At 49.3% G+C, this 27,986-nt stretch overlaps 1 protein-coding gene and 1 long non-coding RNA gene across 2 annotated transcripts; both read right to left on the reverse strand.

The window, feature by feature from the left end:
• Positions 1-2: 2 nt before the first annotated feature.
• LOC115120290 (phospholipid phosphatase 2-like) lies at positions 3-27,981 on the reverse strand. Its single transcript, XM_029649203.2, has 7 exons — positions 27,511-27,981; positions 5,553-5,704; positions 5,134-5,220; positions 4,828-5,003; positions 4,694-4,751; positions 4,442-4,618; positions 3-3,505 (listed from the first exon to the last, which is right to left on the reverse strand). The coding sequence occupies exons 1-7, from the start codon at positions 27,575-27,577 to the stop codon at positions 3,263-3,265; spliced, it is 960 nt and encodes a 319-aa protein (XP_029505063.1). The 5' UTR covers positions 27,578-27,981; the 3' UTR covers positions 3-3,262.
• On the reverse strand, positions 16,693-19,359 carry LOC115120291 (uncharacterized). The gene is made up of 2 exons (XR_003862123.2): positions 16,961-19,359; positions 16,693-16,805 (listed from the first exon to the last, which is right to left on the reverse strand). It is a non-coding gene; the product is annotated as an uncharacterized LOC115120291 (long non-coding RNA).
• Positions 27,982-27,986: the final 5 nt, after the last annotated feature.

The following is a 27,986-nucleotide window of genomic DNA, read 5'->3' on the forward strand; positions in this document are numbered from 1 at the left end:
TGCACAATGGAGATTTAGTTTATCTTTATGCATAAACTACAAAAAAAAGCAACACAGAGAAATAAAACAAAACAAATTGAAATAAAGATATGACAACATGCAAGTGTCTTCATCACTGGGTCTGATGTGCCCTCACTCCAACCAACATTGGGAAAGTCCTAGTGAATGACATGGATGAATCCATGAAGTTGAAGACATCCTACAACTCTATGGTTCTGTATGCACTTTCGTCTCAGCATGAGTTGTCAGATTATAAAGGAAAAATACTTCCATAAACTCAAGTTCTCTTTTCCATCAAGAAGAAATACACACATTTGATTGCAGCTACAGTTTGTTACAGACAAGCTTATGAAGGAATACAGTGTGGATACAAACACAATAAAATACACTACATGGCCAAAAGTAGGTTGACACCCCTTCAAATTAGTGGATTCTGCGATTTCAGCCACACCCGTGCTGACAGGTGTATAAATTGAACACCCAGTCATGCAATCTCCATAGACAAACAATGACCTGTACTGAAAAGCTCAGTGACTTTCAACGTGGCACCGTAATAGGATGCCACCATTTCAACAAGTCAGTTCGTCAAATTTCTGCCCTGCTAGAGATGCCCCAGTCAACTGTAAGTGCTGTTATTGTGAGTGGAAATGTCTAGGAGAAACAATGGCTCAACTACAAAGTGGTAGGCCACACAAGCTCACAGAACGGGACTGCTTGTCCTCGGTTGCAACACTCACTACCGAGTTCCAAACCACCTCTGGAAGCAACGTCAACACAAGAACTGTTTGTCTGGAGCTTCATGAAATGTGTTTCCATGGCCGAGCAGCAGCACACAAGCCTAAGATAACCATGTGCAATGCCAAGCGTCAGCTGGAGTGGTGTAAAGCTCGCAATTGGACTCTGGATCAGTGGAAATACGTTCTCTGGAGTGATAAATCACGCTTCACCGGACATCTTTGAGATTAATTGTAACACCGACTGTAAACCAGGCATAATTGCCTATCAGTGCCCAACCTCACTAATGCTGGTGGCTGAATAGAAGCAAGTCCCCGTAGCAATGTTCCAACATCTAGTGGAAAGCCTTCCCAGAAGATCGGAGGCTGTTATAGCAGCAAAGGGAGGACCAACTCCATATTAATGCCCATGATTTCAGAATGAGATGTTCGGCGAGCAGGTGTCCACATACTTTTGGTCATATAGTGTATATATTAACCCTTTGCAGAAGTGTAATGTGTTTTTCAGAGAACATCTCAGTGAGCGACTCAATCATTGACACACTGACGATTATCAATAACATTTCAAAGGCAGCACATGGAATCATGATCTCACAGGACCTACTGTGTGCACACGCAGGTAGGCAGGTTATACACAGCTTTATATATAATAAACTGGAGTAACTAATACAAGTTGCGTCAATAACATAAGAAAAACATCACAGTGGGCTAGTAGTGGTATTACAATCTTAAGAGATACGACAGAAATAAACAGTTAGAAAGTAATTATCTATGCAACACTGTTTTACATTCCATATACTGTACATGCATGTCTTCTACAGACATGTTAGGTATCAGTAGGCCTAACACTGAACTCCAGACCATTGGCCTTCCCCCGTCCTGGAGAACTACAGGATGAGCACACTAACCCACCCGATTCAGCTAATCAAGGTCTTAACAACTAGTTAAATCAGGTAGGTTGGTGGTGGGCGGGAACAAACAAAAAAAGGACACAAAAAAAAAACTACAAACACCAGGAAGACCTGGTTGATGCTGCTGCACAAAGGAAATATAAATGAATCGTAACAAAATGTAAAACTGTTGTTTCAGTGTTTCCTGTTAGCATAATTGAAATCTAGGGAACTACACAGTACGTCTTTCTCTCTGCTAAAACGGTTTCATCCGCCATACTTTTAGTACGTTGTATTAAAATACAAAGTTAAAATGCATGTGCATGTGAGTAGTTATACACATCCTCTCATACACACCAGTGGCGGCTGGTGGGAGAAGCTATCGGAGGACGGGATCATTGTAATGGCTGGACTGGAATAAATGGAACAGAGTCAAACGTGTGTTTGATACCGTTCCATTTATTCCATTCCAGCCAATACAATGAGCCTACACTGATATACACACTTCTCTCACACAGACAGCTCCATGGCAGTGGCGTAGGCATGGGTGGGCGTAGGCATGGGTGGGCGTAGGCATGGGTGGGAAACTTAGCTACCTAGCTAGCAATCTGTGCTACGTATGTGCCAACACTGGACTGGCGCCAAAGTGCACACTCGTCCTTGATACAAAAAGAAGACCGATACTGTCAGGGCCTATTATGTTAGCTAGTGGGCTAATTTAGTTCGTTTTCTGAAATATGCAATCTGCAAAAAACAAGACAGTTGGCGCAGGTCTATCATTCAGGCCATGTGCTTGCCTTCATTATGAGATAAGTAGCTAATGTTAGCTAGCTCGCGAAATTGGAACGTGTGACAAAAACCAGTGCAGCAAGAATTTACATGCATAAACATTTTCAGTCATCAGCGCATGCCATTTGTAGTTGAAATGTATAGCCAATACATTTTCTTTGAATAACAGTGTTATGTAAATATGGTTTCTGTAAGAAAACATTGTTGTAATGAACAGCTAGCTTGTGCTTGTCATTACGTACTCCCATTGCAAGTTTGCCATAAAGTGTTTGTTTCCATGACCTTTGACTGCTGTAAAACACGAGTAAATCTACTCACCCTTATGGTGGTTTAGCACAAACACTTTTTCATACCTCTTTTCCACTGCCATAGACATTTTGAAGTTGCACCTAAGAAAGTCAACTAAACAAGCTTTGTATTCACTGGATCTCTTGTAAAACCACAAATAAAATGTTCTTAAATAATGTTAACTATAATAGTTAGTTAAGAAATCATCATTTAGAGTATCTGTTGATCCTATGAAGCACAATTTGGTCTGTTTTTCATTCAACCTCTAAAAAAACAATATATCGACAGATATCAGTAATCTGTGAGTTTTCCCTCCCCCAAAATCGGTATCGGACCCAAAAATCCAATACGGGTCGGGCTCTATTTATTTGTTGTCTTTTCACTTAAGCATGCAAACATCATCCGATAGAATTCATAAACAGCTATAAAACTGTACATTTCTCTCTTGGCCCAATGGCAACATTGCAGAAAGTTAGCTCCTTTCCCCAACAACAAAACATTTTAATTAAAAATAATTGCCCACCCAAATTTCTGCAGGCCCACCCACCAACAAATTACTGTCTACGCCACTTCCCCACGGTTACCGTGATTGTTGTGTAGAGGTTGTTGTGTAGTTGCAGTGGTTGTTGTGTAGTTGTTAGTCTGAGTTCGGGCTGAAGTAGTTGTGTAGTTGTAGTGGTTGTTGTGTAGTTGTGTGTCTGGGTCCAGGCCAGGTTTGGCCTCTAGGTGTTCGTCTTCAGCCGCCTCGGATCGTGGGCGGCGAGGAGGGGGGCGGAGCTTAAAGAAATCAGAGACGTAGCAAACCTGAGAGAAAAGGATAATTTATAGTCAGTAGTGCTGAGAGATTAGTGCTTTTTGAGTTCGATTCTGTTTCAGTTCGATTACGAAGAAAAAAATGCGTTTTCGATTTCGGTCACAATTTTGTATTTATTTACATTAAATGCATTATGCATTGTGGGTTAAATGTTATTACACAGAATAAAACAATAAAAGTCCCATGATGGTAGTGACTGTCCATTACTGCTCATCACTTATTAACCATCATTTATTCACATTACTTTCATCAAATATCTCGGTTGTTGTGTATATTACATTTGTTTTATTTGTGAACTTTATTATTTTATGCCAAGTCCCTATGCTTTCTAACAAAATCACTATTTTAGTAGTTCATCAAAGTTAAGAAGGCATACTTTTGTGACTGCTGAATACCAACTATCAATCACTTAGATAATGTATTTTCTGGAAACTACAACTACCTACTACATCGCACAGTTCGGGCTTGATCTGATTTATCTGTATAGAAACTGTGCAATGTGCACATTGAGCTCACAGAAAACCCCCGAAATGGAATTAAAATAATTGAACTGACATCGGTCAATTAGTTGTTCCAAAACCAAAATATTACAAACATTTTGGGTTAATTGCTCATCATTAATAGTCAGACATGTACAAACACACACCTCCTACAACCCCCTAGACACACACCTCCTACAATCCCCTAGACACACACCTCCTACAACCCCCTACACACACACCTCCTACAACCCCCTACACACACACCTCCTACAACCCCCTACACACACACCTCCTACAACACCCTATACACACACACCTCCTACAACCCCTAGACACACACCTCCTACAACCCCCTAGACACACACCTCCTACAACCCCCTAGACACACACCTCCTACAACCCCCTAGACACACACCTCCTACAACCCCCTACACACACACTCACGTTGAGCACAGCGATGAGAGTTCCCTGCAGCAGTCCCACCAGTACGTCGCTCCAGTGGTGTTTGTAGTCGCTAACCCGTGTGTATCCAACGTACAACGCAAACGCCACGAGGAAGAACTGCACTGTGGGTCTGACCAGACGAGTCCACTTCCCCTGCATACGTGCTTGCACATACAACTAAACACACACACACACACACACATTAATCGTCATCTCACGTGTGTGAAACTCACACAAATAAAAACCACTCACTGCTAGAAACAGCATGCTGTACATCCCGAAGGCAGAGTGTCCGGAGTAAAACGACAATCTGGAACACAGAGAGAAACATGTTGACATTGCATCACACAGCAAGAGAAGAAAGACAGACAGACAGACACACACACCTGGACTCAGTGACGTTTCGAGGGTTGCCGGTACAGTTGAGTTGCAGCATGTACCCAGAACACACCGTGGGATTACACACAGACAGGAAGTTAGGGCGTGGCCTGCCAATGGTGAACTTGGCCAGGTCAGTCAGTGATTGGCTCACAGCTGCTCCAAACAGGAAGGTCCCCACCACCTAGTAGAGGCACAGCACAGGCCAATTTAACCCCTTTCACGAACCAATGAAATTGGGAAGAGGCAGCTAGCCAATCTGAGCTAAGACCACATATCGTCAGCCCAAAACTATGACCCGTGTTCCAACTGACCTTGTAGAGAGCTGACATATACTGGTTAAAGTTAGAGTTGGAGTGGAGACGCTTGGAGTACACCAGGTACGCTTCTCCTGTAGTTATCTATGGAGAGAGAGGGGCAAACTCATAGCATAGCAGAGGTAAACTCGCACCATAGCAGAGGTAAACTCGCACCATAGCAGAGGTAAACTCGTACCATAGCAGAGGTAAACTCGTACCATAGCAGAGGTAAATTCGTAGCATAGCAGAGGTAAATTCGTACCATAGCAGAGGTAAATTCGTACCATAGCAGAGGTAAACTCGCACCATAGCAGAGGTAAACTCGTACCATAGCAGAGGTAAACTCGTACCATAGCAGAGGTAAACTTGTACCATAGCAGAGGTAAACTCGTACCATAGCGTGCCATAACCATCAAGTTGTTCATCAAACTTACTATGACTATGGAGGAGGGGATGGTGACTGCAGCCATTGCCCTGTGGGAGATGGTGTCTCTTCTGTAAGGATATCTGATGCTCTCGTCATCACAGTAGATACCCCTCTGGTACGGGCTGAACATTAACGTCAAGACCGCGGACGGAAGGGCCGCTGGGAAGGGGGGAGAGCGATAGGAAGGGTAGAGGGAGAGAGAGGAGGGGTGTCAGAGTGGGTCAAGGGAGACAGTATCAACATGGTGCTGAACTTGTCTCTGTATAGGCCTAGGTGAGATTGAGGTTCAAGAAGCAGCTCAACAGGCTCTGACAGACATGTTTAAATCTATCAGCTGGACAGGAACTGTGAACAATACATGGGCATGTGAAGGCACATCGAGGCACTTACTGGTCAGCAGTATATCAGTGACCTCCGTCCCCTGGGGAGGAAGCTGCTAGCTAACACCACACACACGCCATCCAAAGATTGTATAGTTGACCATGCCTAGAAACGGCTTCTCCAATAGAAATCCCCAATCACGCTTGTAGGCGATGTCATGGCAACGTTGGCTAGCTAAGCTCAGAAACTTCATCGGGTCTAACGATCGTCTCGCTCCGAACTGCGCATGAGCAGGCCGTCAAATCAAAGGCCCTCCTTAGATTTAAAGTTATTTTACACCAAAATGAAAACATGTCAGTTTGTCACTTTCACACAAGATTGGAGTAACATCTTCAGCTACTTAAGACATTTAGTTTGTGCCTTTCGATTTAGAGAATATTAACGGCAAAGGAAGACTTTCTCAATTCTCCCATTGACTTCCCAAACCCCTGTCTGGTCTGTCGAGTCTGCATCACAAAGCGTTCCTGGAAGTTTTGCGTCGTTGGGCCTCTGGGTTTAGATACTGTGTGCGCTCTGATGCTCATGCACGCACACACATCCATCACCATAGATATGCCTAACAGCGTAACAGCCTTAAACATTCACCACTGAGCCCTGCTGACAAGGGCATGGGAGCGGACTACCGGACCCCCACACACACACACACACACACACACACACACACACACACACACACACACACACACACACACACACACACACACACACACACACACACACACACACACACACACACACACACACACACACACACACACACACACACACACACACACAGAGAGAGAGAGATGAATGTCCCAAAGTTACCATGAGAAATTCCCTTAAACTGATCTCTCACAGAAGAGACCATGGACTTTTCTTTGAACCTTTCTCCTCTCTTTACCACATTCAAACCTCACCCCCTCTTTCTTTCCCTCCCTCGCTCTCCCCCCATAGTTCAGTGACTCCCAGAGCAGAGAGACTGGCACCAGGATAAACTATAAAACTGTCTCAACTGACAACACAATGGTGTGCAAACACACACACTCAAATCTGACAGGACAATGGTTTTACACACCCTGATGTTTTTCTCTCCTGTTTTCATGAACCCTGTCACTAGACAACATGCTCCCCTGATGCAGACTGAACTTCCACCAGTCATATACTGAACAAAAATATCAAAAGCAACATGCAACAATTTCAAAGATTTTACTGAGTAACAGTTCATAGAAGGAAATCAGTCAATTGAAATAAATAAATTAGGCTCTAATCTATGGATTTCACATGACTGGGCAGGGGCACAGCCATGGGTGGGCCTGGGAGGGCATAGGCCCACCAACTTGGGAGCCAGGCCCTCCCAATCCGAATTAGTTTTCCCCCACAAAATGGCTTCATTACAGACAGAAATACAGCTGTTCGGTCATGGAAACCCATTTCAGGAAGCTCCTGACAAACAGTTCTTGTGCTGGCAGTTTGGAACTCAGTAGTGAGTATTGCAAATAGAGGACAGACAATGTTTTATGTGCTTTAGCACTCAGCAGTCCCATTCTGTGTGCTTGTGTGGCCTACCACTTTGCGGCTGAGCCGTTGTTGCTCCCAGACGTTTCCACTTCACAATAACAGCACTTACAGTTGACCGGGGCAGCTCTAGCAGCACAGAAATTTGACAAACTGACTTTTTGGAACCACATTGAAAGTCACTGAGCTCTTCAGTAAGGCCATTTAACTGCCAATGTTTGTCTATGGAGATTGCATGGCTGTGTTTCTATGGGTATAATAAAGTGCATTCGAAAATTATTCAGACCCCTTGGCTTTTTCCACATTTTGTTACATTACAGCTGTATTCTAAAATGGATTAAATCGTTTTTTCCCTCATCAATCAACACACAATACCCCATATTGACAAAGCATAAAACAGTTTTTTCTTATTTTTTTGCAAATGTATGAAATATTTTTCTCGCTGTACTATGCTCCATTCATCTTTCCCTCGATCCTGTCTAGTCTCCCAGTCCCTGCCACTGAAAAACATCCTCACAGCAGGATGCTGCCACCACCATACATCACCGTAGGGATGGTGCCAGGTTTCCTCCAGGCGTGACATTTGGCATTCAGGCCAAAGACTTCAAACCATTGGGTACTTGGTCACCTCCCTGACCAAGGCCCTTTTTCCCTGATTGCTCAGTTTGGCCGGGCGGCCAGCTCTAGGACGAGTCTTGGTGGATCCAAACTTCTTCCATTCAAGAATGATGGGGCCACTGTGTTCCTGTTCCTGTTCCTGCGAAGGGTCTGAATACTTATGTACATTTTAATTTTTTATTACATTTCCAAAAAATTCAAAAAAACTGTTTTCGCTGTCATTATGGGGTATGGTGTGTAGATTGATGAGGAAAAACATTAAATGTAATCCATTTTAGAATAAGGCTGTAACCTAACAACATGTGGAGAAAGGGAAGGGCTCTGGTTACTTTCTGTATCATGCAGACCTAGCTTGTGCCTGCATTCCTGCCTTTGGGACAACGACTCAAATTGTTAGGAGGGAGACACGAGCATCTCGTCATTATATCCAGATCTGGTTTCATCCTCTTGCGAACTAGAAAGGGAAATTGGCGGGTGCACAGCGCACTGCTCAGATTCTGGCTTCCCCTGAAGTAAAATTATAATTATTCTGTCTAAATAAAATAATTCAAAGTACTTTACCAGATAGCTTGACTTAGCCATAGATGATGATCATTTTTTATTTTATTTTTAAACAATAGTGGATTGTTTCACATCACAAGTGCATAGGCCTATGCCTATTTCAGAAGCAAGCAATTTGGGAGCGCGTGTGGCAATAGGCTTAGCGTAAAGCATCGAGAATGTGTCTTGAGTATAATTTAAAATGATGAGACAAGAAGAAGGGGAGGAGTGTGTGACGGAGATATGGACGTCTCTCTCCAGAATAGTTTGCCCTTCGATTGTTTATTTGTATCAATTTACCATTACATATAAACTCAGCAAAAAAAGAAACATCCTCTCACTGTCAACTGTTTATTTTCAGCAAACTTTACATGTGTAAATATTTGTATGAACATAACAAGATTCAACAACTGAGACATAAACTGAACAAGTTCCACAGACATGTGACTAACAGAAATGGAATAATGTGTCCCTGAACAGGGGGGGATAAAAATCAAAAGTAACAGTCAGTATTTGGTACTGCAGTACTTCCCCTCCTCATGGACTGCACCAGATTTGCCAGTTATTGCTGTGAGATGTTACCCCACTCTTCCACCAAGACAGTGAGAAACAGGTTTATTTCATTACCATATTTTTTGGATTTTTTTCGCTGTCTTTTGTTTTGAGTGCTCTATGTGAGCAATGCTGATTTTCTGTCCAGATAATGTTAATGGAGGGAGCGCGCACGCCTGAGCACACCAACATGCTGAGTTGATACAATGTTACACTTCATTACGCATAGCGCAAAACAAGACAGATTGAGAGGCAGACAGGCAGAGTATACATTAATACAATTGAAATAACCTGCATTTTCATCAGGATATTTTATACTGTTTTTATTTGTCAGATTTAGGCTTATGTATTTTACTTAGTTGATGGTGGAAGTTATAGGGGCTCCCGAGAGGCGTCACTGCAGTACCTGGTTCGAATCCAGGCTGCATCACATCCGGACGTGAGCACAATTGGCCCAGTGTCGTTCGGTTTTGGCCGGGGTAGGCCGTGATTGTAAATAAGAATTTGTTCTTAAATAATTTGCCTAGTTAAATAAAATGTTAAATAAAATAAGCCTACTGTAGCATTGGCCCATAGGTTCTCTCTTAGTTCCATGTGCTCATGTCTTCCAATGGATCACGGTGTAGGCTGTGTCCATATGGCAAAGGCTGGTGCTCTTGCATTAGTTTAATTTAAACGTCTAGATTTGTCTTATTTAAATTAAGATTAACCGTGTGACAATAATTTTGAGAAACGAAAAACATTATTGAAATGAAACTGTTCCACGAAAATGTACACAGTACTAAAATAATCAGAACAGGTAGAAATTGTAGGATAACTTGTAAGCTTCCCCAAACTTGAAACTCACAAGCTGTCTTTATCATAAAACACATTAACAAAATGTGTGAAGGCGCAAGTGCTTGCACATAGGAGGTCCCGTGAAAAAAACGGGCCCGCCTATAAAAACCTAACGCCACAGTCCAACTGATTCCTTCTGGCGCCCGCCCTGCTCACATTGTCACGAGTGATGCATTCCGGCTCTTTTCAGTGAGCCGGACCTTTAAAAAAATATGTTTTGTATTTTTTCAAGTCAAACAGTTTGCAATAGTTTGACTATGATTGGTGTTAAAACAATTCTAATTCAATCATACTCTACCTTAATTAACCACAATGTATTTAAAAATGCATTGGTTTGTTATGGAAAATAATGTTATTAAAACATTTGCATTTAAAGTATAACTGTTTTAATGTATATAAACAAAGTGCATATAAATGTAACAATTCAAAACAAATACAATCTGAACAACATAATAGAATATTGCACCATATCAATGAAAAATAAAGTACAATGTGCAAAACTTCAGCATCCCACTTAAAACATTAAACTGGTCCCTCTTTTCTCTCTATTCTTTATTGCCATGTTATAACCAGCAGCACACAGCACTGCTGACCACATTTTGCTTTCATGAGAGATTTACATTCAGAAATGCAAGCTGCCTCACTTTCGAGGGGTTGATGCGGTTTCTTCTCTCAGTAATTATTTGTCACATTTTCGAGAAGACCCTCTCAGAGGGAATGGATGTGGCAGTCTCCCTGTCATGACTTTAATAAGCCGTGTAGACAGAGGCCTTGTTCTTCCACCAGCTCAGAGGATCTGCAGAGGGGCTCCTCCAAATAGGATAAGACCTCCGTTAAGGCTTCTGCTGAGGGATTCCTTCGTGCTGCATCCCCAATTGCTCTCTCTTCAAACAGCAAATGTTTGTGGCACTACTGCTGGTGCTTCTGCTCCCTCTTCTTCCTGTTGCCCTGGTGGCCTGAGGCTGTCCCTCCCTGTTGCCCAGTTGACTGCTGGGGCTGTCCCTCCCTGTTGCCCAGTTGACTGCTGGGGTTGTCCCTCCCTGTTGCCCAGTTGACTGCTGGGGCTGTCCCTCCCTGTTGCCCTGAGGCTGTCCCTCCCTGTTGCCCAGCTGACTGCTGGGGCTGTCCCTCCCTGTTGCCCTGGTGGCCTGAGGCTGTCCCTCCCTGTTGCCCAGTTGACTGCTGGGGCTGTCCCTCCCTGTTGCCCAGTTGACTGTCCCTCCCTGTTGCCCAGTTGACTGCTGGGGCTGTCCCTCCCTGTTGCCCAGTTGACTGCTGGGGCTGTCCCTCCCTGTTGCCCAGTTGACTGCTGGGGCTGTCCCTCCCTGTTGCCCAGTTGACTGCTGGGGCTGTCCCTCCCTGTTGCCCAGTTGACTGCTGGGGCTGTCCCTCCCTGTTGCCCAGTTGACTGCTGGGGTTGTCCCTCCCTGTTGCCCAGTTGACTGCTGGGGCTGTCCCTCCCTGTTGCCCAGCTGACTGCTGGGGCTGTCCCTCCCTGTTGCCCAGTTGACTGCTGGGGCTGTCCCTCCCTGTTGCCCAGTTGACTGCTGGGGCTGTCCCTCCCTGTTGCCCAGTTGACTGCTGGGGCTGTCCCTCCCTGTTGCCCAGTTGACTGCTGGGGCTGTCCCTCCCTGTTGCCCAGTTGACTGCTGGGGCTGTCCCTCCCTGTTGCCCAGTTGACTGTCCCTCTCTGTTGCCCAGTTGACTGCTGGGGCTGTCCCTCCCTGTTGCCCAGTTGACTGCTGGGGCTGTCCCTCCCTGTTGCCCAGCTGACTGCTGGGGCTGTCCCTCCCTGTTGCCCAGCTGACTGCTGGGGCTGTCCCTCCCTGTTGCCCAGCTGACTGCTGGGGCTGTCCCTCCCTGTTGCCCAGTTGACTGCTGGGGCTGTCCCTCCCTGTTGCCCAGCTGACTGCTGGGGCTGTCCCTCCCTGTTGCCCAGTTGACTGTCCCTCCCTGTTGCCCAGTTGACTGCTGGGGCTGTCCCTCCCTGTTGCCCAGTTGACTGCTGGGGCTGTCCCTCCCTGTTGCCCAGTTGACTGCTGGGGCTGTCCCTCCCTGTTGCCCAGTTGACTGCTGGGGCTGTCCCTCCCTGTTGCCCAGTTGACTGCTGGGGTTGTCCCTCCCTGTTGCCCAGTTGACTGCTGGGGCTGTCCCTCCCTGTTGCCCAGCTGACTGCTGGGGCTGTCCCTCCCTGTTGCCCAGTTGACTGCTGGGGCTGTCCCTCCCTGTTGCCCAGTTGACTGCTGGGGCTGTCCCTCCCTGTTGCCCAGTTGACTGCTGGGGCTGTCCCTCCCTGTTGCCCAGTTGACTGCTGGGGCTGTCCCTCCCTGTTGCCCAGTTGACTACTGGGGCTGTCCCTCCCTGTTGCCCAGTTGACTGTCCCTCTCTGTTGCCCAGTTGACTGCTGGGGCTGTCCCTCCCTGTTGCCCATTTGACTGCTGGGGCTGTCCCTCCCTGTTGCCCAGCTGACTGCTGGGGCTGTCCCTCCCTGTTGCCCAGCTGACTGCTGGGGCTGTCCCTCCCTGTTGCCCAGCTGACTGCTGGGGCTGTCCCTCCCTGTTGCCCAGCTGACTGCTGGGGCTGTCCCTCCCTGTTGCCCAGTTGACTGCTGGGGCTGTCCCTCCCTGTTGCCCAGCTGACTGCTGGGGCTGTCCCTCCCTGTTGCCCAGTTGACTGCTGGGGCTGTCCCTCCCTGTTGCCCAGTTGACTGCTGGGGCTGTCCCTCCCTGTTGCCCAGTTGACTGCTGGGGCTGTCCCTCTCTGTTGCCCAGTTGACTGCTGGGGCTGTCCCTCCCTGTTGCCCAGTTGACTGCTGGGGCTGTCCCTCCCTGTTGCCCAGCTGACTGCTGGGGCTGTCCCTCCCTGTTGCCCAGCTGACTGCTGGGGCTGTCCCTCCCTGTTGCCCAGCTGACTGCTGGGGCTGTCCTCCCTGTTGCCCAGCTGACTGCTGGGGCTGTCCCTCCCTGTTGCCCAGTTGACTGCTGGGGCTGTCCCTCCCTGTTGCCCAGTTGACTGCTGGGGCTGTCCCTCTCTGTTGCCCAGTTGACTGCTGGGGCTGTCCCTCCCTGTTGCCCAGTTGACTGCTGGGGCTGTCCCTCCCTGTTGCCCAGCTGACTGCTGGGGCTGTCCCTCCCTGTTGCCCAGCTGACTGCTGGGGCTGTCCCTCCCTGTTGCCCAGCTGACTGCTGGGGCTGTCCCTCCCTGTTGCCCAGCTGACTGCTGGGGTTGTCCCTCCCTGTTGCCCAGTTGACTGCTGGGGCTGTCCCTCCCTGTTGCCCAGTTGACTGCTGGGGCTGTCCCTCCCTGTTGCCCAGTTGACTGCTGGGGCTGTCCCTCCCTGTTGCCCAGCTGACTGCTGGGGCTGTCCCTCCCTGTTGCCCAGCTGACTGCTGGGGCTGTCCCTCCCCGTTGCCCAGTTGACTGCTGGGGCTGTCCCTCCCTGTTGCCCAGTTGACTGTCCCTCCCTGTTGCCCAGTTGACTGCTGGGGCTGTCCCTCCCTGTTGCCCAGCTGACTGCTGGGGCTGTCCCTCCCTGTTGCCCAGCTGACTGCTGGGGCTGTCCCTCCCTGTTGCCCAGCTGACTGCTGGGGCTGTCCCTCCCTGTTGCCCAGTTGACTGCTGGGGCTGTCCCTCCCTGTTGCCCAGCTGACTGCTGGGGCTGTCCCTCCCTGTTGCCCAGTTGACTGCTGGGGCTGTCCCTCCCTGTTGCCCAGCTGACTGCTGGGGCTGTCCCTCCCTGTTGCCCAGTTGACTGCTAGGGCTGTCCATCCCTGTTGCCCAGTTGACTGCTGGGGCTGTCCCTCCCTGTTGCCCAGTTGACTGCTGGGGTTGTCCCTCCCTGTTGCCCAGTTGACTGCTGGGGCTGTCCCTCCCTGTTGCCCAGTTGACTGTCCCTCCCTGTTGCCCAGTTGACTGCTGGGGTTGTCCCTCCCTGTTTCCCAGTTGACTGTCCCTCCCTGTTGCCCAGTTGACTGCTGGGGCTGTCCCTCCCTGTTGCCCAGTTGACTGCTGGGGCTGTCCCTCCCTGTTGCCCAGTTGACTGCTGGGGCTGTCCCTCCCTGTTGCCCAGTTGACTGCTGGGGCTGTCCCTCCCTGTTGCCCAGTTGACTGCTGGGGCTGTCCCTCCCTGTTGCCCAGTTGACTGCTGGGGCTGTCCCTCCCTGTTGCCCAGTTGACTGCTGGGGCTGTCCCTCCCTGTTGCCCAGTTGACTGCTGGGGCTGTCCCTCCCTGTTGCCCAGTTGACTGCTGGGGCTGTTGCTGAGGTTATTCTTTGAAGAGCCTCATCAATCGCTCTGGCATCACTGAAGGCTTTCTTCTTAAACCTGGGGTCAAGTGCAATGGTTTCTGATAGCACGTGATTATATTATATTCTGTGGAACTTCCTGTCCATTGATGAACATAGGGTGTCCATCAACTCTGTCACATGTCCTGTGGTTACATTTGCTTCTCTCTGGCGGCTGGCTGTGATTCGCTGCAGACCCTGACACAGGAGTGTCATTTTTGAAGCTGTCACATAGCTGAAAAGAGAGAACAGTAACTTATTAGTTCAGATTCATGTTTTGTCTACTGATACTACATTCTCATCTACTGCTCATATACATATATAATACTGGATTAAATGATGTAGTAATAACTGATTACTGTACCTCTCTCCACTGATCTCCACTGTGACCTGCTCAAAGGGTTCCAGGACTCTGCACACCTCCTCCACCACCTCCCATTCCTCTTGGGTCAGAGCATCAACAGGTGCATTGACAATGGCCAGGCTAGAAATGACGGCATCCTTTGACTCAAGAAACCACTTCAACATGTAAAATGTTGAATTCCACCTTGTAGTGCAGTGTTGTTTAGGCCTCAGCTCAGGCATCCCCATCTGGTGTTGTGTAGACTTTAGTTTTTCAGCACCTACTGTGTTCCTGTGGAAGTATTCCACAACTGCTTTCATTTTGTCCACAGTGGACTTCATCACCTTCAGAGCATCTCTTACAATCAGGTTGATTGAGTGGGCAAGACATGGATGATGGGTCCATTTTAAAATGTTCATGGCTTTGGTTATGTTAGCTGCATTGTCGCTAACACCACAGACCACTTTTCCATCTACTTGCCATTCTCTGACCACTCAACAGTTCCTCTGCCAAGTTCTCTGGTGTGTCTGTCTGTCGCTGAACTCAAAGCAGTCCAGAAGACAGCTAGACATCAAACCATCTTCAATGTAGTGACATGTAACCGACATGATGCCCAGCAGTCAGTGGTAAGGCAAACTTCAGTAGCTTTTTGGACTCTTTCCCACACTGAAGCCTGTGTGGTCTAGTACAGTTGTGGAATAAGTGATTTTGAAAGGGTTTTCCTGATTGGAATTGTGTACATTGGATTTAGACTATTGCTATAATATCTAAAAACCTCTTTCCTCCACGATCGAAAATGGCTGGAAATCGGTGGCAATCATTTTAGCCAATGCAATATCAATTTCGCCTTGTTTTGCTACAGACATAGACTTTGGCATAAACTGGTCCATAGAAGACTGCGTTGCTGTAGGTCGCAGAGTAGGCCTATTTGACTGAGTGGATACATCTCCACGTGTGGAGGTGCTGCTGGCTCCACCACTATCACTAGCAGGCCTGCTAGTTTCTCGAAGCTCCGCTACAGCTACTAGCTTCACAGTTGGGTGCACAGTTCGCATACGCCGGTGTAGGTTGTGCGTAGAACCGGCTTTATATGAGATTTTGTTTAAGCAAATTCTACACTGGGATCTAACGTTGTCTACATTATTAAAATGCATCCAAATGCTACGGTGCTTCCGACTCATTTTCCAGCTGTTGTTTTCACAGCTGTCCTTCCTTCTCCTCGGCTGCTAAGTGTGTGACTGAGTTGCCTCGGCCCTCCCTCACGCATTGGTTGACACTACGTGTCTGATTGACAGGAACAACAGGTGAGGCTGTTAGTCTGAGCAGACAGTCAGAGCGAATGTGTGCGCTTGAGCATTTAGGCCTATATTATGTTCATTTTTCCTTCTTTGAATTAGTTAATTATATTCATTTAAATCTTTTGAGGATTCATTTCTTAATTTTTGTATATTTTTATAAATAGATTCAGCTCTTCTGATATGCGAGCCGGCTCCCAACGTTCACCTACAAGAGCCGGCTCTTAGAGCCGGCTCGTTCGCGAACGACCCACCACTAATTGTCACTCATCAGCGGCTTATGAACAGCGTGACTATTTGGTCAACCTTAATTCGCTAGGTCAAGCACGCACTCAGACACGTTGAAGTGTACTAACTGGTATTTACTTTAAAGTCATGTCGACTTTGTATGGTGCTAGGATAACAGATAAGACAGCTCTCTGAAGAGTAGTGGTTAGGATGATGTGTACTAACTGGTATTTACTTTAAAGTCATGTCGACTTTGTATGGTGCTAGGATAACAGATAAGACAGCTCTCTGGAGAGTAGTGGTTAGGATGATGTGTACTAACTGGTATTTACTTTAAAGTCATGTCGACTTTGTATGGTGCTAGGATAACAGATAAGACAGCTCTCTGGAGAGTAGTGGTTAGGATGATGTGTACTAACTGGTATTTACTTTGAAGTCATGTCGACTTTGTAGGGTGCTAGCATAACAGTTAGATAAGACAGCTCTCTGGAGAGTAGTGGTTAGGGTGAGGATGAAGTGTGCATGTGTGTAGCACTCTGCTGCAGTGCCAGAGAAATAAACACACAAACAGAATTTTAGTCATCTCCAGTTTTATTCCAGTAAGGTTTCTGCTACATTGTTATTGTAGCCAAGGGTTGAGTTGAACCAAGATCATTATTGTTCCTCTCTCCAGAGAGTGGGCTGAGCTGGATTTGATTTTTAAAAAAGGAAGGAGAAAGGGGAGTGTGTGAATAAATAGATGAAAGATTGAAAACCAACACTATTAAGACAACGTGGTAACAGTGAATCTGGAACCCTGCCGAATGGCATATATTGTAACAGAACTGGCGACGACCCGTACCTGGGATCCAGTGGTACTGGAGATGTTTTAATGAACCCAAAGGAAAACGGATTCAAGCATTATCTTCGGGAAGAGGTTAGTTTGTAGCACACATCTTGACCTTCCTCAGAGATGTAGAAAGAACAGCGATGTGGCACAGACACAGAGGGCTGGGCGTTTGTGTGTCCAGTGGCAGATACAGGAAGCAGAGTCCATAGTCCGTCTTCTTTAACCCCCCCCGCCCCACACAGTTATCTGGGCTGAGGGGGGGGGGGGGGTCTTCAGTAACAGAATGGACAGCACGGTCAGAGAGAAAGAACATTGGATAACATTGTTTCTCATCTGGTTGATAGAAAGTTCCAGATTTCTCCCAGAGAAAACAAACATGGAGGAATGTCTGGTGAGATATGACACATGATCAACTTCCTCTTGACCTTTGACCTCACAGGAAGGAGGGACCTGAGAAGTGTTCCTGTTATTCTCCAGACTGTCCTACTAGTCACATCCAAAAGCTACAACACACACACACACACTGATTAAATCTAGACAATAGAGAGATTCCAATAGGGAGACAGTGCAGGAAGAGGATCAGTACTCTATGGCTGTAGTAATCCCGCTGTACTGTCAGAATCCTGGTTATTTTCCACACAGGAAAGGTCAACCCCCCCCTCCCCTCTCTCTCACACACACACACACACACACACACCCCATCTCTCTGTGCCAACTATGTGTGTGTGTGTGTGTGAGTGAGAGAGAGAGAGAGTCAGTAAAACAGCAGCAGAGTATCTTTAACTCTGTGCGCAAAGAAAATGAAACAGATAAATAACAAACTAACATTTACATTTTACATTTAAGTCATTTAGCAGACGCTCTTATCCAGAGCGACTTACAAATTGGTGCGTTCACAACAACACAACAACAGTTGGTATCAGTCTATAGTTTGATGCAGATGCTCTTCAAACCCCAAGTCACATAAATAACAGTAATAACTTAGAGCAACGGCAGCTGCCTTAGAATGACCCTTAGAATGAACATGATCACTGTCTGCCAATCAGATTCTTCCAGAGGGTGTGTACAGGTCTTACAACAGTAATCTGTCCCATTCACACAATTACCAGTCAATATTGAACGATCTAAAGGTCCAAATGAAATTATGGATACGTTAGGCCTTTGTGTTATGCATATAACAGCAGAGTGCTTGGTGCTGGTGGCGTTTGGTTGGTATTTTTGTTAAAAGAGTGTTGCAGAAATAACTCAGTGTGCCTCTCTTTCTGTGTGTGTGTGTGTGTGTGTGTAATGTTTCTTTGTCTGCAGTGATAACAAGGCAAAGGACAAGAGGCAAAGGAGAGGAGAAAAGAGTAAAACAGAGAAAGAGGATAGAGCGAGTGAGCGTAAAAGAGGGATGGGAGAAAGAGAGAGGGGTGGGAGAAAGAGAGGGGTGGGAGAAAGAGAGAGGGGTGGGAGAAAGAGAGAGGGGTGGGAGAAAGAGGGATAGGTGAAGGAGGGAGAGAAAGAGGGATAGGTGAAGGAGGGAGAGAAAGAGGGATAGGAGAATGAGAGTGAGTAAAAGAGGGATGGGAGAAAGAGAGGGATGGGAGAAAGAGAGGGATGGGAGAAAGAGAGGGATGGGAGAAAGAGAGGGATGGGAGAAAGAGAGAGGGATGGGAGAAAGAGAGAGATGGGAGAAAGAGAGAGATGGGAGAAAGAGAGAGGGATGGGAGAAAGAGAGAGGGATGGGAGAAAGAGAGAGGGATGGGAGAAAGAGAGGGATGGGAGAAAGAGAGGGATGGGAGAAAGAGAGGGATGGGAGAAGAGAGGGATGGGAGAAAGAGAGGGATGGGAGAAAGAGAGAGGGGGAGAAAGAGGGATAGGTGAATGAGATAGGGAGAGAAAGAAAGAGGAGTGAGGAAAAGCTTTGTCAGATCAGATCCAGTTTGTCGACTCGGCACATTCCTACTATATTAATGACACAGTGAGGAAGCTGGGTTAACACACACGCACACACACACACACACACACGCACAATCCTGTATCACTTATCTGGACTGGGAATAAAAAAAATCACAATAGTATTCTTGTCACTAATTACTGCTATCCCCAGAGACCACTATCTATCTATTTTTCGAGAGAGGAGAGAGAGGGTGGAGGCAGGAGAGATGAAAGAAAAAAGAACCAACTGGAGAGATTGAGGGAGGAAATAATGAAAGAAGAAGGAAAGTGATTTTACTGTCGTCAGACCCCAGGCCCAGACACACAGGCCTCCGAGACAGTCAACAAACATGGTTACTGTGGTCAGACCCCAGGCCCAGACACACAGGCCTCCGAGACAGTCAACAAACATGGTTACTGTGGTCAGACCCCAGGCCCAGACACACAGGCCTCCGAGACAGTCAACAAACATGGTTACTGTCGTCAGACCCCAGGCCCAGACACACAGGCCTCCGAGACAGTCAACAAACATGGTTACTGTCGTCAGACCCCAGGCCCAGACACACAGGCCTCCGAGACAGTCAACAAACATGGTTACTGTCGTCAGACCCCAGGCCCAGACACACAGGCCTCCGAGACAGTCAACAAACATGGTTACTGTCGTCAGACACCAGGCCCAGACACACAGGCCTCCGAGACAGTCAACAAACATGGTTACTGTCGTCAGACCCCAGGCCCAGACACACAGGCCTCCGAGACTGTCAACAAACATGGTTACTGTCGTCAGACCCCAGGCCCAGACACACAGGCCTCCGAGACTGTCAACAAACATGGTTACTGTCGTCAGACCCCAGGCCCAGACACACAGGCCACCGAGACTGTCAACACACATGGTTACTGTCGTCAGACCCCAGGCCCAGACACACAGGCCACCGAGACAGTCAACAAACATGGTTACTGTCGTCAGACCCCAGGCCCGGACACACAGGCCTCCGAGACTGTCAACAAACATGGTTACTGTCGTCAGACCCCAGGCCCGGACACACAGGCCTCCGAGACTGTCAACAAACATGGTTACTGTCGTCAGACCCCAGGCTCGGACACACAGGCCTCCGAGACTGTCAACAAACATGGTTACTGTCGTCAGACCCCAGGCCTGGACACACAGGCCTCCGAGACTGTCAACAAACATGGTTACTGTCGTCAGACCCCAGGCCCGGACACACAGGCCTCCGAGACTGTCAACAAACATGGTTACTGTCTTCAGACCCCAGGCCCAGACACACAGGCCTCCGAGACTGTCAACAAACATGGTTACTGTCGTCAGACCCCAGGACCAGACACACAGGCCTCCGAGACTGTCAACAAACATGGTTACTGTCGTCAGACCCCAGGCCCAGACACACAGGCCTCCGAGACTGTCAACAAACATGGTTACTGTCGTCAGACCCCAGGCCCAGACACACAGGCCTCCGAGACTGTCAACAAACATGGTTACTGTCGTCAGACCCCAGGCCCAGACACACAGGCCTCCGAGACTGTCAACAAACATGGTTACTGTCGTCAGACCCCAGGCCCAGACACACAGGCCACCGAGACTGTCAACAAACATGGTTACTGTCGTCAGACCCCAGGCCCAGACACACAGGCCTCCGAGACTGTCAACAAACATGGTTACTGTCGTCAGACCCCAGGCCCAGACACACAGGCCTCCGAGACTGTCAACAAACATGGTTACTGTCGTCAGATCCCAGGCCCAGACACACAGGCCTCCGAGACTGTCAACAAACATGGTTACTGTCGTCAGACCCCAGGCCCAGACACACAGGCCTCCGAGACTGTCAACAAACATGGTTACTGTCGTCAGACCCCAGGCCCAGACACACAGGCCACCGAGACTGTCAACAAACATGGTTACTGTCGTCAGACCCCAGGCCCAGACACACACGCCTCCGAGACTGTCAACAAACATGGTTACTGTCGTCAGACCCCAGGCCCAGACACACAGGCCACCGAGACTGTCAACAAACATGGTTACTGTCGTCAGACCCCAGGCCCGGACACACAGGCCTCCGAGACTGTCAACAAACATGGTTACTGTCGTCAGACCCCAGGCCCGGACACACAGGCCTCCGAGACTGTCAACAAACATGGTTACTGTCGTCAGACCCCAGGCCCGGACACACAGGCCTCCGAGACTGTCAACAAACATGGTTACTGTCGTCAGACCCCAGGCCCGGACACACAGGCCTCCGAGACAGTCAACAAACATGGTTACTGTCGTCAGACCCCAGGCCCAGACACACAGGCCTCCGAGACAGTCAACAAACATGGTTACTGTCGTCAGACCCCAGGCCCAGACACACAGGCCTCCTATACAGTCAACAAACATGGTTACTGTCGTCAGACCCCAGGCCCAGACACACAGGCCTCCGAGACAGTCAACAAACATGGTTACTGTCGTCAGACCCCAGGCCCAGACACACAGGCCTCCGAGACTGTCAACAAACATGGTTACTGTCGTCAGACCCCAGGCCCAGACACACAGGCCTCCGAGACAGTCAACAAACATGGTTACTGTCGTCAGACCCCAGGCCCAGACACACAGGCCTCCGAGACTGTCAACAAACATGGTTACTGTCGTCAGACCCCAGGCCCAGACACACAGGCCACCGAGACTGTCAACAAACATGGTTACTGTCGTCAGACCCCAGGCCCAGACACACAGGCCTCCGAGACTGTCAACAAACATGGTTACTGTCGTCAGACCCCAGGCCCAGACACACAGGCCTCCGAGACTGTCAACAAACATGGTTACTGTCGTCAGACCCCAGGCCCAGACACACAGGCCTCCGAGACTGTCAACAAACATGGTTACTGTCGTCAGACCCCAGGCCCAGACACACAGGCCTCCGAGACTGTCAACAAACATGGTTACTGTCGTCAGACCCCAGGGCCAGACACACAGGCCTCCGAGACAGTCAACAAACATGGTTACTGTCGTCAGACCCCAGGCCCAGACACACAGGCCTCCGAGACTGTCAACAAACATGGTTACTGTCGTCAGACCCCAGGCCCAGACACACAGGCCTCCGAGACTGTCAACAAACATGGTTACTGTCGTCAGACCCCAGGCCCAGACACACAGGCCTCCGAGACAGTCAACAAACATGGTTACTGTCGTCAGACCCCAGGCCCAGACACACAGGCCTCCGAGACAGTCAACAAACATGGTTACTGTCGTCAGACCCCAGGCCCAGACACACAGGCCTCCGAGACTGTCAACAAACATGGTTACTGTCGTCAGACCCCAGGCCCAGACACACAGGCCTCCGAGACTGTCAACAAACATGGTTACTGTCGTCAGACCCCAGGCCCAGACACACAGGCCACCGAGACTGTCAACAAACATGGTTACTGTCGTCAGACCCCAGGCCCAGACACACAGGCCTCCGAGACTGTCAACAAACATGGTTACTGTCGTCAGACCCCAGGCCCAGACACACAGGCCACCGAGACTGTCAACAAACATGGTTACTGTCGTCAGACCCCAGGCCCAGACACACAGGCCACCGAGACTGTCGACAAACATGGTTACTGTCGTCAGACCCCAGGCCCAGACACACAGGCCTCCGAGACTGTCGACAAACATGGTTACTGTCGTCAGACCCCAGGCCCAGACACACAGGCCTCCGAGACTGTCAACAAACATGGTTACTGTCGTCAGACCCCAGGCCCAGACACACAGGCCTCCGAGACAGTCAACAAACATGGTTACTGTCGTCAGACCCCAGGCCCAGACACACAGGCCTCCGAGACTGTCAACAAACATGGTTACTGTCGTCAGACCCCAGGCCCAGACACACAGGCCTCCGAGACTGTCAACAAACATGGTTACTGTCGTCAGACCCCAGGCCCAGACACACAGGCCTCCGAGACAGTCAACAAACATGGTTACTGTCGTCAGACCCCAGGCCCAGACACACAGGCCTCAGAGACAGTCAACAAACATGGTTACTGTCGTCAGACCCCAGGCCCAGGCACACAGGCCTCCGAGACAGTCAACAAACATGGTTACTGTCGTCAGACCCCAGGCCCAGACACACAGGCCTCCGAGACAGTCAACAAACATGGTTACTGTCGTCAGACCCCAGGCCCGGACACACAGGCCTCCGAGACTGTCAACAAACATGGTTACTGTCGTCAGACCCCAGGCCCGGACACACAGGCCTCCGAGACTGTCAACAAACATGGTTACTGTCGTCAGACCCCAGGCCCGGACACACAGGCCTCCGAGACTGTCAACAAACATGGTTACTGTCGTCAGACCCCAGGCCCGGACACACAGGCCTCCGAGACAGTCAACAAACATGGTTACTGTCGTCAGACCCCAGGCCCAGACACACAGGCCTCCGAGACAGTCAACAAACATGGTTACTGTCGTCAGACCCCAGGCCCAGACACACAGGCCTCCGAGACTGTCAACAAACATGGTTACTGTCGTCAGACCCCAGGCCCAGACACACAGGCCACCGAGACTGTCAACAAACATGGTTACTGTCGTCAGACCCCAGGCCCAGACACACAGGCCTCCGAGACTGTCAACAAACATGGTTACTGTCGTCAGACCCCAGGCCCAGACACACAGGCCACCGAGACTGTCAACAAACATGGTTACTGTCGTCAGACCCCAGGCCCAGACACACAGGCCACCGAGACTGTCAACAAACATGGTTACTGTCGTCAGACCCCAGGCCCAGACACACAGGCCTCCGAGACTGTCGACAAACATGGTTACTGTCGTCAGACCCCAGGCCCAGACACACAGGCCTCCGAGACTGTCAACAAACATGGTTACTGTCGTCAGACCCCAGGCCCAGACACACAGGCCTCCGAGACAGTCAACAAACATGGTTACTGTCGTCAGACCCCAGGCCCAGACACACAGGCCTCCGAGACTGTCAACAAACATGGTTACTGTCGTCAGACCCCAGGCCCAGACACACAGGCCTCCGAGACTGTCAACAAACATGGTTACTGTCGTCAGACCCCAGGCCCAGACACACAGGCCTCCGAGACAGTCAACAAACATGGTTACTGTCGTCAGACCCCAGGCCCAGACACACAGGCCTCAGAGACAGTCAACAAACATGGTTACTGTCGTCAGACCCCAGGCCCAGGCACACAGGCCTCCGAGACAGTCAACAAACATGGTTACTGTCGTCAGACCGCAGGCCCAGACACACAGGCCTCCGAGACAGTCAACAAACATGGTTACTGTCGTCAGACCCCAGGCCCGGACACACAGGCCTCCGAGACTGTCAACAAACATGGTTACTGTCGTCAGACCCCAGGCCCGGACACACAGGCCTCCGAGACTGTCAACAAACATGGTTACTGTCGTCAGACCCAGGCCCGGACACACAGGCCTCCGAGACTGTCAACAAACATGGTTACTGTCGTCAGACCCCAGGCCCGGACACACAGGCCTCCGAGACAGTCAACAAACATGGTTACTGTCGTCAGACCCCAGGCCCAGACACACAGGCCTCCGAGACAGTCAACAAACATGGTTACTGTCGTCAGACCCCAGGCCCAGACACACAGGCCTCCGAGACAGTCAACAAACATGGTTACTGTCGTCAGACCCCAGGCCCAGACACACAGGCCTCCGAGACAGTCAACAAACATGGTTACTGTCGTCAGACCCCAGGCCCAGACACACAGGCCTCCGAGACTGTCAACAAACATGGTTACTGTCGTCAGACCCCAGGCCCAGCACACAGGCCACCGAGACTGTCAACAAACATGGTTACTGTCGTCAGACCCCAGGCCCAGACACACAGGCCTCCGAGACTGTCAACAAACATGGTTACTGTCGTCAGACCCCAGGCCCAGACACACAGGCCTCCGAGACTGTCAACAAACATGGTTACTGTCGTCAGACCCCAGGCCCAGACACACAGGCCTCCGAGACTGTCAACAAACATGGTTACTGTCGTCAGACCCCAGGCCCAGACACACAGGCCTCCGAGACAGTCAACAAACATGGTTACTGTCGTCAGACCCCAGGCCCAGACACACAGGCCTCCGAGACAGTCAACAAACATGGTTACTGTCGTCAGACCCCAGGCCCAGACACACAGGCCTCCGAGACTGTCAACAAACATGGTTACTGTCGTCAGACCCCAGGCCCAGCACACAGGCCACCGAGACTGTCAACAAACATGGTTACTGTCGTCAGACCCCAGGCCCAGACACACAGGCCTCCGAGACTGTCAACAAACATGGTTACTGTCGTCAGACCCCAGGCCCAGACACACAGGCCTCCGAGACTGTCAACAAACATGGTTACTGTCGTCAGACCCCAGGCCCAGACACACAGGCCTCCGAGACTGTCAACAAACATGGTTACTGTCGTCAGACCCCAGGCCCAGACACACAGGCCTCCGAGACGGTCAACAAACATGGTTACTGTCGTCAGACCCCAGGCCCAGACACACAGGCCTCCGAGACGGTCAACAAACATGGTTACTGTCGTCAGACCCCAGGCCCAGACACACAGGCCTCCGAGACAGTCAACAAACATGGTTACTGTCGTCAGACCCCAGGCCCAGACACACAGGCCTCCGAGACAGTCAACAAACATGGTTACTGTCGTCAGACCCCAGGCCCAGACACACAGGCCTCCGAGACAGTCAACAAACATGGTTACTGTCGTCAGACCCCAGGCCCAGACACACAGGCCTCCGAGACTGTCAACAAACATGGTTACTGTCGTCAGACCCCAGGCCCAGACACACAGGCCTCCGAGACTGTCAACAAACATGGTTACTGTCGTCAGACCCCAGGCCCAGACACACAGGCCTCCGAGACTGTCAACAAACATGGTTACTGTCGTCAGACCCCAGGCCCAGACACACAGGCCTCCGAGACTGTCAACAAACATGGTTACTGTCGTCAGACCCAGGCCCAGACACACAGGCCACCGAGACTGTCAACAAACATGGTTACTGTCGTCAGACCCCAGGCCCAGACACACAGGCCTCCGAGACTGTCAACAAACATGGTTACTGTCGTCAGACCCCAGGCTCAGACACACAGGCCTCCGAGACTGTCAACAAACATGGTTACTGTCGTCAGACCCCAGGCCCAGACACACAGGCCTCCGAGACTGTCAACAAACATGGTTACTGTCGTCAGACCCCAGGCCCAGACACACAGGCCACCGAGACTGTCAACAAACATGGTTACTGTCGTCAGACCCCAGGCCCAGACACACAGGCCACCGAGACTGTCAACAAACATGGTTACTGTCGTCAGACCCCAGGCCCAGACACACAGGCCTCCGAGACTGTCAACAAACATGGTTACTGTCGTCAGACCCCAGGCCCAGACACACAGGCCTCCGAGACTGTCAACAAACATGGTTACTGTCGTCAGACCCCAGGCCCAGACACACAGGCCTCCGAGACTGTCAACAAACATGGTTACTGTCGTCAGACCCCAGGCCCAGACACACAGGCCACCGAGACTGTCAATAAACATGGTTACTGTCGTCAGACCCCAGGCCCAGACACAGCCCTCCGAGACTGTCAACAAACATGGTTATGCCACAAGGTGATGTCGTCTGTTAACAAGGACCAGCTTACCTCCGTTTAACTGTTAAACAATCCTACTCTCTCACTCACTCACTAAATACCATGAGAGAAAGAGAGCAAGGGAGTGGGGGAGGAAGACAAAGAGTGGGGGACAGGGGGAAGAAAGAAAGAAAGAAAGAAAGGGATGAAGATGGAAAGAGGTGGAGGGAGTGGGAGATAAAGGGGGAAGTAGACTGCCCACCCAAATGTCTATTCTAAACTACAGATCCTGTAGTACTGAGAGTCCAGTACAAGTCTGAACATGCAAACCCAGGCTCCACACACACACACAAACGCAGCAACCACACTGGAAGCTACAGGGCAAAGCCCAACAAGCAGGACACTTTCCATGGAATGCCAGTCAAAAGAACAGGTGTTCTGTTACAAGTGCACACACACACACACACTCACAAGCAATTACAGATTAAAAAATAAATAAAAAAAGATCATAAATTGTAACTGTGATATAGTGAACTTAAAATCATAGTAATTGTGACTATGCATTTTGTGTTACTAACCCATGCTGACGGATGACTAGCCTACAATCTATAGTACTTGAATCAATACAGATCAGTGTTACACCACTCCACCAGGCACTGTGCCCACCTGTAATGTGTTGACAGACAATGATAGAATCCATTAAACAAGCTATAACACGAGCAATGCTGACTCTCTTCCTATTACAATACTATTGCGGTGTGTCTGTCTGTATGACTGGCCTTCCATGGAAAGTGCCCTGCATGTTGGGCTTTGGCTTGTGTGTGTGTGTGTGTAGCCTGCATATCATTGTTTACAAAGTCCCCACCATCTCAGTCTTATCCAGCATTTACCCAATAAACAATTATACATAAACAACTATTTTATTGATTTATCGGTGGCTAGTGCTACCCTATTGCATTGAGCATGTATAGACGGCAGAGAGCGAGTTTTGTCCTTGGTTATTACAACAAATAGTGTTATATCAGCCATGTTGCTGGAGAGAGAGAGAAATAGGGCACTTACCGACAAACACACAGAGAACATCAACTAGAATCAGCATATTTTTCTTGTGAACTGGTAGTTCCGTCATCTTCACACTTCTACTCTCTCCGAAGAATTATCAAAACTGCATATACGTTATTGGGAGAAGTTCAGTTGCAAAGGTAAGAGAAAAATAGTGGGAACAATCAGATGTGCTTGTTCTTCCGGATTTCGCTCCCGTAGCCTACCTGGTCTACCTGTTTAAGCCTACACTCTATATGTGAGTCAGGGAAAACCACAACTGTAGGATACACCACACACACGGAGTGTCCTGCGCTGTCAACACACGGACATGTGTCTGTCGCACATTGTCCCCTCGCAAGCAGAGATGCCGGAAGAAAAAAAACGTCTGAAATCGTTTCCTTTACGGAAAGTTGAGAGTGGGCAACTTTTTCCAACTAAATACGTGTGTGCGTTTACACTCTCCACTACCCAGAGCTGACGTCAGAGTTTTTGTG

Source organism: Oncorhynchus nerka, linkage group LG2, assembly GCF_034236695.1.
Source record: "Oncorhynchus nerka isolate Pitt River linkage group LG2, Oner_Uvic_2.0, whole genome shotgun sequence".
In the NCBI taxonomy this organism is placed as follows: Eukaryota; Metazoa; Chordata; class Actinopteri; order Salmoniformes; family Salmonidae; genus Oncorhynchus; species Oncorhynchus nerka.

Bases quoted from the DNA above. Each gene is read 5' to 3' on its own strand.
- LOC115120290 (XM_029649203.2), bottom strand. From the start codon at position 27,577: ATGACGGAACTACCAGTTCACAAGAAAAATATGCTGATTCTAGTTGAT. The intron at 5,705-27,510 runs GTAAGTGCCCTA...CCCCCTTCCCAG, and splicing joins TGTTCTCTGTGTGTTTGTCG to CGGCCCTTCCGTCCGCGGTC. The intron at 3,506-4,441 runs GTGAGTGTGTGT...CTTTTCTCTCAG, and splicing joins CTCTCATCGCTGTGCTCAAC to GTTTGCTACGTCTCTGATTT.